Source organism: Cherax quadricarinatus, chromosome 79 (genome assembly GCF_038502225.1).
Source record: "Cherax quadricarinatus isolate ZL_2023a chromosome 79, ASM3850222v1, whole genome shotgun sequence".
In the NCBI taxonomy this organism is placed as follows: domain Eukaryota; kingdom Metazoa; phylum Arthropoda; class Malacostraca; order Decapoda; family Parastacidae; genus Cherax; species Cherax quadricarinatus.
Genome location: NC_091370.1, coordinates 7,331,345 through 7,344,660, shown reverse-complemented (window position 1 = coordinate 7,344,660; position 13,316 = coordinate 7,331,345). Strand labels below are relative to the sequence as shown.

At 39.2% G+C, this 13,316-nt stretch overlaps 1 protein-coding gene across 8 annotated transcripts in view; it reads right to left on the bottom strand.

Annotated features, from left to right (window-relative positions):
* Positions 1-13,316, bottom strand: part of LOC128702637 (5-phosphohydroxy-L-lysine phospho-lyase) — a 140,176-nt gene that overhangs the window by 114,296 nt on the left and 12,564 nt on the right. Inside the window, exons 2-3 of one of the 8 annotated variants that reach the window (XM_070101882.1) lie at positions 11,962-12,381; positions 9,860-9,988 (exon numbers count right to left, since the gene is read on the bottom strand). The exons of 1 other annotated variant lie outside the window; for it this stretch is intronic. Coding sequence is in view for 5 of the 7 variants with exons in the window: in XM_070101876.1 (XP_069957977.1) it covers positions 11,962-12,047 (86 nt within the window). In the remaining 2 variants the exon portion in view is untranslated. Of the gene's footprint in view, positions 1-4,553; positions 4,715-9,859; positions 9,989-11,961; positions 12,470-13,316 lie in introns of those variants that run through there. 6 more of the 8 variants (XM_070101876.1, XM_070101879.1, XM_070101877.1 and 3 more) reach the window with 6 other exon arrangements.

Below are 13,316 nucleotides of genomic sequence, written 5' to 3'. Positions count from 1 at the left end.
TCATCGGTTATATTAACAACAGCAATCACTGTCATGGAGAAAACTGACCAACACGATAGCGACCAGCGAAGAGGCGGGGCCAGTAGCTATGACTTGACCCCTGCAACCATAAATAGGTAAGAAATAACGTCAGCACTTTTACCATTACATAAATAGGAGCAGCCCGACACTGGGATGTCTATCGTGTCGTTCTCCAAAACAAAGTAAGTAAAAACGGGTATCTGAATCAAATTCCGGATCAGCAATAACCGGTTGTCCGGCAAGGATCATCAAGAGTGTCTTCCGCAGAGGAACCAAAAGAAGAGGTTCGTGTCTTGACAGATAAAAATGTTCACTGATATGGAAAAGGAGAAGAGTAGAGTTCAAATAAAACGTCTGCACAGGCTAAGCTTTCTAACCTATGAGTGGCATTTAGAAATCTAGACAGACAAAAAAAATTATTGATGCAGCACTCGCCAAGTTAAAAATTATTATTACATACATGGAGGACCACTAAACCCGTAGGGGGTCATACACAGTCTGGGAGAATGGAAGGCATTCAATGGGCTCAATTGAAGTAAGTAGACCAGGTCCAATTCCTTAAATCAAGAGCCAATCACGAGCAACATGGAACCTCCCTCGATAGGAAACGAGTGAAAGTGAAATAACATGAAACAAAGTAGTTCACAGGATTGCATTCTTTTTGTGAAGAAGTATAACGAATGGGTCTGAATATATACTGTGAGAGATAGCTTTTTTGGCCATGAGAAACAGAACCAAGGAAAGTATGATCATGACATACAAAATACTCTGTAGGGCCTGTAGGTACTATCAGAGATGAAGGAGGTCATAGTTTGAAATTTTACTTCGAAATGAGCCACAGCGTTACCCGAAAATATATCTTTACCGTAAGAATAACAACGAGAGTAGAATGAACTGGATAGGGGCAGTGAAAAGATACGAAACAAGAGGTTAAGAAGTAGATACGACAAAGTTCTTGGCTTTACTGGTAGCGGCCTAAACTCGCACACTAAGGGACAATGGTTCGATCCTCTGAGGAGTGGAAAAGCTGGTTATGTTTCCTTACACCCGCTGCTGTTCACCTAGCAGTAAGCAGGTACCTAGGTGTTAATCGACTGGCGTGGGTCTCATCCTGGAGAGGCTTAAAGGATCCACTGGAAATAACCCAGTTTGATGACACTGCTTGATTGAGGTATCCTGGATTACTAACACAGCCAAATGTGAACATTAAATTATAAACAGCATAAAAGAACAATGCAGTCATACCCACAGAATAATAACCCAGAAGAGGAGATTTAATCTGCACAAGAAGGTGCGATCCCTCCCGGCTCCCTCACCCAGTTATATCACTGGACTCTAGCTACTTGCACAACATGTAAAGGTGGACGTGCATGCCCTCGCCTACACGCCTGTTTATACTGTACACTGTAACCTTCCCCTCCCTCGAGCATGTGAATGTTTTTGATTTACATATTACTAACTGTTCTGTTACTTAGCGCTTGAGACATATTCCTCGTCTTAAATTATCAGATTACACTATCATTATTAACTTGCTGCTTTCGTGATTAATTCGCTCTCGCATTACATAATTCAAAATCGCAAGGCAAGATTTATTTTTTTTTTACATTCAAAAAAGCTAAAAGCCGCCCACTTCGTCCTACCCATAATCTAACACCTAGCCCTATTTCCACATTACAAATCATAATCCCTATCCATAATTCGTTCCGTGCCATCGACAGTGTCAACCCATTTACATAAAATGGGAAATATCCCCCTTTACACCGAAAGAAATGCTGGGTTCTTAAGCAAGCATTCTGAGAGGAGTCGCACCTCTCCCAGACGGCCTTGTCATAAACAACTCAAACCTTACCATCGCGTCAAAATAACCCAGCGGCCGGGAGTGCGCATGTACGCTGTATGTATAAATCCTTGTGTAGTTACAGGAGTAGAGATGAAATTGCTCTCTTATCTTTGGTATTTAATTTACACAATTTAATAAAACTTCCAGTGGCTTGATTACTAACAAAACTAAGCATTAATCCCACAAGGGTCATCCAACACTGCAGGGTGGGATGTGCTAAGACGAAATATGCGAGGATCAGAGACCAGCGAGGGTTAGGAGTATATGTAAGAGGCAGAGTTAGAAAGGGTAGTGGGGAACGCTACAGAAAAAATATAATCAAAGTTGGTGTAATAAGGTAAAGTCAAAGAGGAAATTGGCATCAAATGTGTTAAGTCTTTACTACCTTCTCTTGTAAATTTTGACACTGTTCTACTACTGTTTGTGAAGAACTTCTTAGTATTATTTCAACACAAAGCTATGGCCTCTGTTCTTGGACATGACACTACAAAATCTGTATAATCATTTTATGATCTTTTATGTTATTAAGTCTCCTCTTTCTGTTCTTAGCCGGTAAAAGCATGTCTAATGCCGCTAGCCTTTTTAACTCGTAACTTTAAGGGTGATTAAGTTCTGGTAGAACTTCCGTAGTTCGTCTTTTAACTCTTCTGCCTTTACGTACTTTTTCAAGTGCGTGAACCATACCGCAACTGAATATTTTAACTGTCAAATGTACTATGTTAACATCTTTTCCAGCATTTAACCACCACCCTTAATCCACCCGCTACGCACAAACACATAGCCGTAATCATTCAGCCACGAGGGTTCTAACCAGCACTTGGGTAACATTGTTATATCAGTTGCCACCAACTGTGAAGTTAAAAATAGTAATGTTGATTATGACATCCTGGATTTATAGGCTATTTGGCTTTGAAGTATACGAGAATGGAAGGGCCACGAAAGCTGTGGGACGAGACAGTAGCATCACAATTTGTGGCGACTGATACAACCAGGTTAGTTGAGAAACCATTATGCTTCCGTGTGATACTGTTGCTAGCAACAATTCAGGCGGCTTTCTCTCCAAGTTCAAAGTGACTGCAGCTACTATCAAGGAACATAATGGTATACAATATTGACGTGCTGATGTACAAGACATGCGCAATAAGATATCCAATTGTTGCACATGTATTTAATTCATCTACTCTCAAGGGTAGTGTGTTGGAGGCACGTTTGTGAGGAACGCAGAGGAACTTCGAGCAAAGGTTAAAAGAGCACATGTACGTATGGATAACCTAAACACCGCTTACCTAATATACCGAAATTCTCATGGACATCTCATGAAATGAGAAACTCAGACTGGTCATTAATGAGAATTATATACAAATGCGACAAAATCTGGAATTGTGTTGAATGACATCACACAATCGTCCGGAACACCTAAAGTTTTAACATGTTCTTGATCTTGCCTAAATTAATATTACCCGTCAAAACACGTCTGGTGATCAATTAGTTCTTGGCATCTCTCCTGGCTATGATCATCCACATCCTGTACACCTGACCATGTCCCGCAGATGCACAGTTTTTCCGTCTCTGACTATGCCCCCGAAACTTTTTATGTCCTAGTAGTGTACTTTTTTTTCTTATTTTTGTACTGTCAATTCTTATAATTTTTTATTATTACAATCATAACCAAGCTTTACAGCGTAATTTCTACACATACCGTCTTCGAAGGCAAGCAAGGACTTGGCAATAACTGTGGATGAATGGAACAAACGACAAAGTAGCGTCACTGAAGCGAGAACTTGGAGTAGCCTTAATATTAGGGTGTACAGGTACTAGAGTGGAAGCGTTCCAGTTACATTCATCGAAGAACGCTAAACTCGCAGGGGTCATACAACGCCTGGGGTAATGGTAGGGGTTCAAATTCGATCCAAGGAAGGGGTGAAGAGGTCCAATTTCATTAATAAAGTACCCCTCCATTGATGGGTCCAGTATTATAGTCGCCTCTATTCAAATGAAGCCGGCTACGCAGGCGAAACGTTTCGGCAATGAACATACCCAAGGGTTGCACAGATCTTATTCAAACATGTTTGTACTGTATACCATTAATATAATACGAGATGTTGCGAGTAGTACCTGCCCAGCCTAGTCAGTAGGCCTAGTGTGGTATTATAATTTCATGTTATTTCCCTGTACGTAGTATACTGGAGAATATGCTTCACGATTTTTTATCGGATACAGTCAGCAAGTGAACGCTAAAATACTGGTATGGTAGTATGCAAGGTAGCCTCTCCTAACAATAATACTCACTCTGACGTCACTGTTATTCTCTTACATGCCACAGTAACTCACTTCATCTCACTTTATCCAGACTGGAAATAATCTGCTTTGGTTCTGATATATTTACCATTTTAAAACCTATTATTATACATTAAACATTGCTTTTCTAATAGTACGCATCAGCAGACATGTCTGGACGTGGCAAAGGCATCACAAATTTCACAACTAATATTTTTCACTTTTTAATTTTCATGCAACATTTTTAGCACGTATAAAACCGTCAAAAAGCTTTAGCCTTCTACTCATCTCCCTTACTCTTATGACAGTCCTAGTGTGTATAGCCAAATAAACACAAAATATCGGAAAAACCTCAGTACATGCGAGTGAAGGTGTCACTACACTAGGTTTTGGTTCCAACACTGCACTAACATACTGTTTTTTCCTAGTATAACTGCCAATATCCAGCCAGATGCTCCCAGGACATGGTTGATGCAAAGTTATCCTTTGTACAACACCAGTTATTCACATAACAGCTAACAGAGGAAGAGATTCAGAAAAAAAAGCAGCGAGAGGCGAGATGAGCGCCTCTATACTGGCAGGGAAGTGGCGGACCACAGCAACACTGACACCCAGGCTGCCACAAGGAGGCGGGAGCACCAGTGTTATATAACTTTCAGACATCTAATGCCCTTCATTGTTATATAACCAGAATTATCCTGTAGGTTGAAGCTTACACATTAGTGTTAATATCAGTTATGCAAATTGAAGGGCTAGCCGGCTTTATAAATTTAGGTCCGTTTTCGAATATTTACTATTAAATAAAATCCTGGAAGACGAAAGTCATTTTCGCAATGGGAAACTGTTAGACCTGTAATATATTAAGTCACAAGTAATATATTAAATTTACTACCAAATCTGAGTCGGATAAATATACCTAGAAAGATGTCACGAAATATTTGTTCAAATTCAGGGTAGTCATGAAACTGAATGCCCTGGAGTAGTGGAGGCAAACTCCATACGTAGCGTTAAGAAAAGTATGGTAGGACCTATGAGGCTAAGAGTGAGCCCTAATAATGGTCAGTTAAGAGGTGCGGCCAGGAGCTGAGACTAACCCCAGCAACCACAATTAGTGTGTTTTAAGTGGTTCCTTTGGACAAGGAAGCGGAGTCCATACACGTTTTAAGAGCAGAGATGATAAAGTTTAGAAGCGCTAAATACCAAGAGGTCCTAAAGTTCATGAGGAATGAGAAGTTATTGGGTTCGATACAAAGATATATAGACTAGTTTCAATTTTCTGGATCTAGAGCCCTTTACGAGCATCTAGTCACCTCCCTTTAAAAAGGGAAGGTCAGGAATAGTGTGATCGTTCGCAAGCAGCCTCGGCAACAGCAGACTCACCCCCCCCCCACTTCCTTTCAAACAACTGGGTGAGGATAACAACTGAGTACAACTAGGCGGGTACATATGGTGTTCCAACAGGTGAGTCTCATTCAATGTTGACAAGGTCATGGAGCAGGGTCCAAAGTGCGGTACGACACTCTCCGCCATTTCGCAGGTTTCCATAACACTAAAATCGTTACTCAGCTTGATGCTCACTTTCAACTTTAATAAAAATAATTCAAGATTTATTCTGTAATGACTGCATGATCAAACGCAGTCTATCAAACTGAAGGAACTGGCTCTTGTGGAATCTTTTAATTACAATTTATAATGCTGGAACATTTAATTGCAATTTAATTACACAACTACACAATGTAGTAACTATTTAAAGAAAAAAAAATGTGCTCGCACAAGAATGTTTATGTTCGTAAACATCTGCTTACATGTACAAATGAATACAAACTGTAAAAACTGTAAGAAATTCTTACGAATATAATCTGTAAAACCCAATACCTTAATACATCGAGTGTTGTCATTACAGTCGTGTGGAAACAATATTGCACACATATTGCAACACTTCCACATTTGCATTTAAACATACAGACTGGCGATTTATTATTTACTAATAAATATATTTCATATATGTGTACTTGTACGTGTACACACACACACACACACACCTTTGATGAGGTTCGAGACACTACTCTCGGAACCCGGCCATGGGCCAGGCTAGTCTGGTGCTAGCCTGGTCAACCAGGCTGTTACTGCTGGAGGCCTGCTGCCCCACATATCCATCACAGCCTGGTTGATCTGGCACCTGGTGAAGATACTTGTCCAGTTTCCTCTTGAAGACTTTACACTTGTTCCAGCAGTGTTTCCGATATCTTCTGGAAAGATGATTCGTCTGGGGCCACGAATGTTGATACAGTGTTCCCTTATTGTGCCCACCGCACCCTTGCTTTTCACTGGGTTTATTTTGCACTTCCTCCCATCTCTCGCTCCAGTATATTATGGGAGTGTGCTGATCTGGGGCCAGGCCCTTGAGTGCTTTCCAAGCATACGTTTTCATGAATCTCTCCGCTCCAGTGAGTACATGTTCAGGATATTAAGGCGTTCTCAGTAATTTAAATGCTTTACTAGCTCTATATGGACTGTCAACTATCTGTATTTGTTCGAGCTCTCTTGTTTCTCCTCCCTAAACGGGGCCGTCAACACTGAGCAATATTCCGAGTGAGAGAGCACTAGCAATTTGAAAAGTGTCACCACTGGCATTATTTTCCTTGTTTTAAAAGTTCTCAATACCCATCCTGTCATCCTCCTGGCTATCGTGATCTTTGTCTTATGTTCTTCGAAAGAAAGGTCAGCTGACAAAGTCTTTCAATTGTTCTTTTCGTTCTATTTGGCGATCCTCTTGAGTTTTGTATATAGTGTTCCTTTTGAATTGTTCATTTTTTCCATACCTGAGCAGCTTGAATCTATCACCACTGAACGTCATGTTCTCCACTGCCCACAGGAAAAACACTGCTCATATCTTCATATATTTTTCAGTGTCTTCTACAGTAGTGACTTTCATGCTTGTTTTAGTGTCAACTGCAAATTTTACAAAACTGTAACGGGTGTTTCTATTTCTGCAGTGAGGATGAGAACAACAGAGGTACCAGGATAGTGCCTTTGGGGAACTGAGCTTTTTACCTCGATAATGCTGAATTTTTTTTTTTTATTACTAGTTTTTGTGTGTGTTAGGAACCCGAAAATTCATCTGCCTTCCTTTCCCTTAATACCAATGACCCTCATTTTGTACGTTATCACTCCATGACTGCATTTGTCAATTATAATACTTATTCGAAACAGTTACGTAAAATTTACATTCGGAATGTTAGAAGTCTATTAACTAGTATGATTTTGCCAGTGCTTCAAGCTATTTGTATTAAGCTTTAGAAAATATAACTATCACTTTATTTAAAAAATATACCGAAAGGAGTATATCGAATATACACCCAAAGGTATATTACATATACAGTAGCCTTGTATAAGTCGAAATTACTTTAATTCTTATTTTAGGAATTAAAATATTTTTGGATTTTATGCATCAGCGACATACAATCAACAGACTAAACTTAATTAAGTCACTATCTTAAGCAGTATAATGTTCAATAATGCTGAATAACTTCATTAAAATTTGATTGATAATTTTAGAATACACGACAAAACAAGGAACGAGACACAATAATATTAATATACTACTGCAACATTAAGCTCCACGTTAAATTTCATTTGTAAGCAGTTCATTCGAGAAGTTTACTCACATAACTTTTCGAATAAACTTCAAGTGTGATAATCAAAATATATCTTAATACTGAGCAATCCATAACCCTACACTTTCTTTTTTATTTGTGCATGGTGTAGTAGCTGCTGAACCCACTGTACTTTACCATGACTAACATCCTACAGGAGTCTTCCATTTCAGGCTAACAATTTCATTACCTTATCCTACGTTATGCAGTTATCATAAATTTAACTAAGCGCTAAACCCTATGTGATACAAGATGACAAGAAAACGCGTGTAATTCTCGTATACATTAGGACAGCAACACACTACGGATATTCCACCATTTAATTCGAAATGTAAAATGGCAGCACACTGCTAGTGTATCGAAATTTCTTCAAAATATAGATGATATTGACGTAGGTGGCCTCGCTACACAAAGCAACTAACCTCCGCCCAACCTCACCAACCTTGACCTTTCCCTAAAGTTCAGGAGTTGCTGCACTCAACTACATGGTCACCATTCCAACCAGTTCCCAAATTAGAGAAGCCAGTTTCACACGAATTGCCCTTCGTGCACTTCCGCATGCTTGAGATATGGAAATTTTAACATCTGTAATTCACTGTTCCCCTCAAGGAAGGCTCCTTGACGCTGGTGAGGGGCTCTTGATCTAGGGAATTGGATCTGTGCTCCAGTTGGATCTGTGCTCCAGTTCCCTGAATTAAGCCTGAATGCCTTCCATCCCCCCATAGGCGCTGTATAATCCTACGGGTTTAGTGCTTCCCCCTTGATTATAATAATAATAATAATGTAATTCACTGTTAAGTCAGGTTAACATATATTAACTTTTATTTCCATATACTTACCCAACAATAACGAAATAAAGAGGATGAGTGTCTTACGCCTGGCAACGCGGGGCGTTGATCGAAATTTCAAGCATGCATTTTTACGTAGTACAAAATATGGCGAACGGGTGGCATATTCGGTCCACTAAAGAGGACTGACGTTTAAGCATGTTTTACAGTTTAGTAAGAGTGAAGGGCTTTTGATCTAAGGAACTGCAGTCTTTTGCCCTTCCTTCGATCAAACTTGAATACTTTCATTTCCCAGGCTTATAACATCTATAGTTTTAGCCCTTCCCCAATATAACAAATTAATAAAAAATAAAGAATAAACGAATAATTTAGATTTGTCTGATCCAAGTTACTACAAAATTATTCTAGGTTACGTTATGGTTGGTTAGGTTATCGTAAACCTATATTTACTATTAATTATCCCAACACAAGGAAATCAAGTGGAAGCTTACGCATGGAAAGATGCGTAAGCTCCACTATGCATTTCAGTCCCATAGTACTTTACTATCCGCACGCACAATGCTGAAGGTGAAGGATGAGGGGGCTGAGTATTCATAATCTCACGTTATCACTTTGACCAGTGGCAACAATACCGCGTGGCGGTAATACCAGTTTAACATTTCAAGGGTCTCTAGTCTAGACAAAGCTCCACTCAAGGTGAATTGGCTATCACCTGTATCTGATCACACGTCCACACCTCAATGCACATACACGCCAACTTCCATAGAGTATTACAGCTATTTATGAGAAACGCTAAAACATAATAAATACTCTTAGGACACTTTCCTTAGTTTTCAATCCCTATGCATCTCCTAATTTTAGTGGTTTCGTTAGTTAACATATTTACAGCTTATCGACTACAGTTAAGGTCATTAAAACGGCACGGAACTTGGCATCACCAAAGAATACTTTAATCCACACCTTCGGGTTTAAACTCACCAGATATGCACGGACATACATAGCAAGGTGTACATATTCTACTGGTTAAGTGGGTTTAAAGTCTATCGACTACACGTGATTAAGGCTGCACAAAGCCTGTTCACCACTATTCAAGAATACTTAATCATCTCTTAAAGGGATTAAAGAAATATCTCAGTGTACATACACCTCTGTATATGTCTTCCACTGGGTTAAGAATTTTTTTTTTATAAAGAATTTAGTTTACAAATTATATGCACTAAAACAGATGTTTTAACAACAGCAAATTTAAAAATGTTAAATTTAATCTACGTATTTACCTTTACGAGTGAGCGCCAAGCCCGTAGGGATCATACAGCGTCTGGGGTAATGGAAGGAATTCGGATTGGATTCAAGGGACTGGAACACAGGTCAAGATCAAGAGCCCATCACCGCATCAAGGAACCTTCCTTGAGGGGTCAGAAATTAATATATTTAAAAAAAAAATATATACAATTTTTTACTCGTCAAACAGTTGGTTAATGTTTCAATCATCGTACACGGGAAGCAACACATTAATAGGCTTTTAACGTTAGATACTGGTTGAATTTCATTAAGCAAGAATATATGCCATGTTAGCAAGAACAAACGTGGAGGCAACAAATTATTTGTGTATACATTTCTATCTACAACGATTGTACATGTCATACATATTTACACTGGTAAACAAGCAAAGTTACACAAGGATACGCCTGGCATGATAGGCGTATATGCAGTCTGCGTACACGTGCACACAAACGTACATGTCCAACCTAATGTACATACTCATAAGTACATGCGTGTTCATAATGTATTGCAATATATAAACATGGGAATGTGCATCTGTATATAAATTTATGTACATCTTTATATATGTACAAGAAGTGTATGGCAAGTTAGCAGGATGTAGGTACAGCGGCTGGTGTTACCTCCTCAGGCAAGCTCCACAAAGCAAGGTCATCATACTCTTTACACACAACATGCTGCATTGCTTTAGAAGATTAGGTAGCCGAGAAAAAGGCATCTTTGCAAAACAAGCTTTCATTGGGACAACGTTATGTTGTGTGAAGCTTCATCAAGCATTTGTCAACTGTGTAGAGAATGGAAATGTGCAAGTCAATATAATTTTATTGGGTTATCGTTATATAATGCACCATTTATATATGCTTGCAACATCTATGTGCCCTTAGAATCATTGAACAATTTTACTGTAATTTTTTTCTTAGATCTGAGTAATTCTTATCTAATCTTGTCTTAAAACTTTTTAAGTATGAAACGAACGGGGAGTGACAAATTACTGGCTCTGGCTAAAAATGGTAACACGGACAAGAACGAGACACTTCGGCGAAACGCACATCTGGGTCTCCTTCAGACCAATACAGGGAACAAAAAACAGGCGACCAAGGTCAGGTGGTAAAAGAAGGATGAGGTTAAGTGATGGCCGGGTTTTGCTTGGGTACAATAAGTTGGATGAGTATTACTAATATGACGGAAGATTCCCGTGTTTTTAGTTAATGTTGGTGATAGAGAAAATTGTAAACAAAGTCTTATGTAGGTTTGATTCCCAATTAACTATATTCCACATTACGAAGTGCATGGAGTATACAAACTAGTTGCCAGGGAATTAAACTAACATAACAAACGTTGTCTGAAATCTTAGCTCATCGTTACCACAACATAACTAAGTACTTGTCTAAAACATTTTACCTAGGCAAAAAGACGACCATCACTTAACTTCACCTACCTCAGAACCTAACCGTCATATACATCGTTTCTCTCGTTGTCTGTATTGGATTGAAGACTCTCCTGATGGGCGAAGCGTTTATGTCTTAAAACCAGCACATGTCTTTACATATGACCGATTTATATGGACTGTTCATCCAACAAAATAGACTAGATGGTATTCTTTTGTTTTTAATATCTGAAGATTCTCAAAATAGTTTTTTTTTTTTTTTTTTTTGTGTTGGAGAAGAAATACTTAGTGCCTGTCTGATTCCGGGTTGATGGGAACAACTATTCAGGGAAGTATGGAAGCAGCCATTCAAGGAGGTAATACCGTCCTGTCATGCTAGTTACACTTAAACCTGTTAAATGTTATGTACTGACAATATTGTGGGTCTTCTGCACTAGTCTCATGAGCCTAAGACACTAAGTATCTTACAACTTCTGCTTACATTCGGTATACACGAATCTTTAGTGTCCTCTGTGTTTCTTGATGGATTTTATCCTCTTAACATTTTCTTTCCAATTTAGACCTGGTCTAAGACCGGGATCCTGGGACGATGATTCTCTGACCCCATTAACATATAGTAATATATGAAGAGGTACATGCAGCATATTATGAAACAGGTGTACCGAAGAGAAATTTGAGGAACAAATGCTAGGGATGCGAAATACAACTTACCTCGAGTATTTTCGAGGGAGACGTAGAGGTTTCTGAGGCTTGCAAAGCTGCATATTATCGGTGGTGGTGGTGTATATGGTGGTCATGATAAGTCCTCACCACCAGCAGAAGCAGCATCAACACAGTAGACTAAGAGCCCTGCGTCACTCCGGTCTCCTTCCACATCACTTCAAGATTTTCCCATTGACTAGTCATTTCACTTTTCACTGTTGCGTCTGTATATTTGTTTCACACAAGTTTCTGTACTGCGATGTCAGCAGTAATGAAATTTGCTATTTGTTCGTGAATTAGAAAAATGTTCTAGCTTCATGGTATTCAGTTCAAGGGACAGATTGTCTTATCTCGCGATTAGCGGACGGAGGATTGACCCTCCATTACTCCTTGGGCTGACTAGCCACAAGTAGCTCCATAATGACAAAACTAAAAATAATAGTACTATGATAAAAACTTCTAGTGTATTGGAAACTTAATTTGTACCTTCATTCTCCTTTTCCACTTAAAAACAATGCAAGGTAATGAAAATGTTAAGCCTTATTTTCTTAAAAAAAAAAAAATATTAAAACATGCTAACTTATGGTGCGATATATTCAAGGTGGTGGTGGTAGTAGTCTGGTTGCCAGGAATTATATTTGCTAGCGCCGGTGTTAGTCTCACGATGACCTACTTACTGTAGTGGAAGGCAATCAGTGGGTATATTACTATATTCATGAAACACTAAACCTGTAGGGATCATACAGTGTTTGTAGAATAGGTAATCAAATTTCATCCCAGAAGAGGGGAGCTCCAATTCCTGGGACCAAGAGTCTTTCACCAGCATCAAGACAACCCCACCCCCTCTTTGAATGGGGAAATGGTTCATACATAGCTTTTAACTGTACTAATAAATTATTAATTTAAATATTAATCATGTGTTACCCATAAAAGAAACAAAGAAACCCAAAATACTTCTTTTCTTATGCTAAATCTAAGTCGAGAACAACATCCAGTATTGGGCCCCTACTTAGATGAGATGGGTCCTACACAGATGACAGCGAGGAAATGAGCGAGCTTCTCAAGTCCCAATATGACTAGGTTTTGAGCGAGCCGCTAAGCAGAGTAGAACACCTAAATGAATTTTTTATGAGCGAGACAGAATTTGGTATATTCAAACCTATATGATATTATCCTGACACCAAATGACTTGCCCATGCACTCTGCCCCAGGCCCAGACTCACGAACTCAGTGTTCATCAAGAACTGCAAGAAACCCCTATCATGTGCATAGGTAACATGGACATAGGGGTCGTCCCACAGCTGATAAAAACAACAGCCTTAGCTTCACTCTACAAAGAGGGCAGTAAAGCAATAGCAAAGAAC